The 3,986-nt window shown below is 45.4% G+C and overlaps 1 protein-coding gene across 2 annotated transcripts; it reads left to right on the plus strand.

Annotated features, from left to right (window-relative positions):
* The first annotated feature begins 1,880 nt into the window (after window positions 1-1,880).
* On the plus strand, window positions 1,881-3,282 carry LOC124651062 (probable anion transporter 7). 2 transcript variants are annotated; one of them, XM_047190213.1, is made up of 2 exons: window positions 1,881-2,562; window positions 2,593-3,282. In XM_047190213.1, the coding sequence occupies exons 1-2, from the start codon at window positions 1,972-1,974 to the stop codon at window positions 3,280-3,282; spliced, it is 1,281 nt and encodes a 426-aa protein (XP_047046169.1). In that variant the 5' UTR covers window positions 1,881-1,971. The 2 variants fall into 2 exon arrangements, with proteins under 2 accessions (XP_047046169.1, XP_047046168.1); XM_047190212.1 differs by having other exon boundaries at window positions 1,881-3,282.
* The last annotated feature ends 704 nt before the right edge of the window (window positions 3,283-3,986 follow it).

Genomic DNA, 3,986 nt, shown 5'->3' on the forward strand with positions numbered 1-3,986 from the left:
GTTGGTGCCACCTTCCCGGTCGCGATGTACGTGCTTTTACTCTCCTACTTTGCACTGCTACTTGTTCCATGTTCAGATCTGATGCATGTGCTTAGTCTGATGTGTATGGTTAAGTATGCTTGTGCATCTGTAATTTTGCTTTCGGTAATTAAACTCACACGGAAATTGCCTAATAATCCAACATCATCTTCCCATAAAATTTAAGTATAAAATTTAAGTAGCCATGCCATTCTAATTCTATATTTCCCTATTTTATGATTTTTCTATCTTACGAATCAAACGAACCTAAAACGGATGGAAACCTGGATCACCGTTTTGGATTGCGCCGTACGCTCGGCCGAGAAATGCCGAGGTGGTTTCCGCACGTGGATCTCTTCTCAGTCCTAAACTTTGCCCCTCACCCTCGTCCACGAGGGCCTCCGCCAGATCACCGCCGCGCCGCTCATTCCGCCGTCCTCCGCCAGACCACCGCCGCGCCGCTGGCCTCCACCAGACAACGGACGCGCTGCTCCCCTCTGCCGGCCTTCACCAGACCGCTCCCTCCCATCCGCTCCTTGAGCTCGCCTTTGAGCCGGCGGCGAGCTCCTGCAGGCTGGTAGTCTCCTTCCTCGGTTCCTCCCCGCTCCCCGACTCGACCCTCAGCCCTCTGGCCCTCTCAAACAGAAGGCTAGTCTGTAGCCAGCAGCCAGGCACGGAGGCAGGCCGGCGGCATAGATCTCCACTTCGCACTCCAGGCGGCGGCAGCACCCACCCAAGGCACACTCCTGGTGCCATTGCCTTAGTAAAGGTGATGCACATCTAACTAACGATTTGATTTGCTGGTCCATATTCAGTTTACACTCACTAGAACTAAAAGTCTAATTCTATCCCTTTGGAACTTGGAGTTGGAACAGGGCTTCAGCATTGTCAATTGGGGAGAGGCTTGGGTCTGCTTCGGCATCCTGAGGAGAGCAAACAAGAAGGTAATCTGCCGTTCCTAGTTTCTATTCATATACTTTTTTGTGAATTAAAAAATAGTAAAACTTATCCCCGTACTGCACTTTTCCAAAATGGCGAATTTACCTGTACGTATCAGTGCATTTTAGTGGTACACGGATACGAGTGACATCAAGCTCAGTCAGTACTCGGTTAATCAGCTTAGATATCTATGGCCTTGTTCAGTCATCTACCTGAACATGTTTCCTTCGTAAAAGGACCTAAAATTGAAGATTATCTAGGCATGTTCTCTTTCCTTTTCTTGGAATGTAAAGGGCGTGACAGTCTGAACTCTATGTCCTGCAAATTGCAGTTTGCATTCAAAGCATAGTTGAGGCTAGTGTACGATTCCAACTCTTTTCCGACATTTCAATACTGTAGACATCATGTTCTTGGGACTGGTTGTTTAGTTAGTTCTTTCTCACAGTCGCACGTTCAAGCTTGGTTCCGTAATGCCTGAACTTCAGTCATTACTCAGTTCAGGTCTCGACATTAACATGTTTCCTGCATAAAGGGCACCAGAATCCAAGATCTGTTCGCATTGTTTTCTTTCGTTTTCTTGGAATGTAAATGATGTGACAGTCTAGACTATGTTTCTGCATATTACAGTTTGCATCAGACTATAGTCAAGGCTACTGTAGGATTCTAACCCTTTTCTCACATTCATGGTTTGATTCAGCTAACTAAGTAATTTCGCTTTCTCCATTGAGCAGGTCTCTTCAGTTAATGTGCAGCATATAGTGCTTTGTCTGTGTTGAATTTCTTCTAAGATCAGTTAACTGCTATGGATGTGTGAAGTACAGCTGAAGAAGCCCCCACATTGTTTCATAACGGTGAATGATCAGTATTTTATCTGTTTCAGATCCTATTATCCCTAGAGATGGAAGGAAGAAAGACAGGTTTATGGTAAACCCTGGTGATTGCCCGTGGGTGGTCAGCAAGTGGTGGCCTGATTAAGATTGCTACCAACACTTAGTGGTTCATCGCTAGTTGGTAATGGCGAGAATGAAGTTCCCAAGGCGTTATGTCATAGTACTGCTGACATTCATCTGCACTAATGTCTGCTACATTGAACGTGTGGGTTTCTCTATTGCGTACACTGTAGCAGCTGATGCAATTGATGTGAATCAAGCAAACAAGGGCATGATACTATCCATGTTTTATTATGGGTATATTTTGTCACAAATTCCTGGTGGATGGGCAGCTCAGAGATTGGGAGGTAGACGTGTTCTGCTGCTGTCGTTCATGTTGTGGTCTTTGATATGTGGTCTAATTCCACTGGACCCCAACAGAGTAGTCATGCTGGTCCTTTCTCGCCTTTTTGTTGGTATAGCACAAGGTTTCATATTTCCTGCCATTCACACTGTTCTGGCTCAATGGGTGCCACCGCAGGAGCGCTCTCGCTCAGTTTCTTTAACAACCTCAGGGATGTACCTCGGGGCAGCCGGTGGCATGCTGTTTTTTCCAAGTCTGGTGAAGCACATGGGACCCCAATCTGTTTTCTTTGTTGAAGCGGTACTTGGAGTTGCATGGTCTGTAATTTGGTTCAAGTTTTCCAGTGAGCCACCTCACACTGACCTTCCAAAAGTGTCAATGCCAAAGGTAGCGTCTCGAGAGAAGATTAAGGCACAATCTGGAGGGGTTGTCGCACCTCGTACTGTAAAGATACCATGGCGAAGGATTATCTTCAGTCTACCTGTTTGGACAATTGTCGTGAACAACTTCACTTTCCACTATGCCTTGTATGTTATCATGAACTGGCTGCCTACTTATTTTGAACTAGCCCTTAAGCTTAGCCTCCAGGACATGGGATCCTCAAAGATGCTTCCCTATTTCAACATGTTTATTTTCTCTAATATTGGTGGAGTGGTTGCTGATCACTTGATTACAAAAAGGATTTTATCAGTTACCAAGACAAGGAAGCTCCTGAACACCATTGGGTTTGTTGTTGCGGCCGTTGCACTTATGGCCCTTCCTTCATTTGGGACGCCCTCAGGGACTGTGATCTGTTCATCGGTATCTCTTGGTTTTCTGGCTCTGGGAAGAGCAGGGTTTGCGGTGAATCATATGGATGTTGCTCCAAAATTTGCCGGCATAGTGATGGGGGTTTCAAATACAGCCGGGACATTAGCTGGGATAGTTGGTGTTGGCCTCACGGGAAATATTCTGGAGGCTTCAAAGGCATCTAACATGGATCTAACAAGCTCCGAGACATGGAAAACAGTCTTCTTTGTTCCAGGATACCTCTGTATTTTTAGTTCAGTCATTTTCTTGATTTTCTCAACTGGTGAGAAGATTTTCGAATAGAGGATGGCTATATTTACCTCTTCTTTTCTTCTCATTTACGGTGAGGCAGCATAGCAAAAAGGGAATCACACATGTATTTGTTCATTATCTGTCAATTTTCAGAGTTAAGACTGAACCCCACATATGTTAAGAAGTACTGCTATACTAGGAAGAATAGCATGTGTTATTATTGGGAGTGATCCACGATTCTGTTATTCCAGCTGGTTGGTCTATTTACAACTATTGCATTGTGTGATTTCTTGTCCGTATGTCCTGGTATAGTAAAATAACAAAGTTGATTGTGCATAATAGCACGAAATCAGGATGACATGGCATTTCTTCTATCCTGCAAACATTTTGTTCGCTGGCAGGATTAGAAAAGAAATTTTGATTGGTCTATTTTTTTGAGAAATGAAGCTGGTATTTAGATGTATCAGGGCTTTATTACTCAGCAGTCTGGGCCAACTCGCCCATTACAACTCAAGCAATAGCTGCTGCCTGCTGGTACATCATACCCTCCACCTCTCTCGTCCCTCTACAGTAGCTTTGAGAGGCGGAGAGCTCTGACCGGGCCGCTGCCGACCTCTCCGCTAGAGTAGCTGGCCGGAGCTAGTCTAGGTCTGGTGCCGGAGTAATTCTAGGGTTCCCTCTGTAGTTTCTCTTCTTGTTTTCGGCAGTTGCCGGTGTTTGGGCATATGCCCTGTAGTTTAGGCGGAACCTTGGAT

Source organism: Lolium rigidum, chromosome 5 (assembly GCF_022539505.1).
Source record: "Lolium rigidum isolate FL_2022 chromosome 5, APGP_CSIRO_Lrig_0.1, whole genome shotgun sequence".
Classification (NCBI taxonomy): Eukaryota; Viridiplantae; Streptophyta; class Magnoliopsida; order Poales; family Poaceae; genus Lolium; species Lolium rigidum.

Coding starts and splice junctions, on each gene's coding strand:
- LOC124651062 (XM_047190212.1), top strand. CDS start 1,972: ATGGCGAGAATGAAGTTCCCAAGGCGTTATGTCATAGTACTGCTGACA.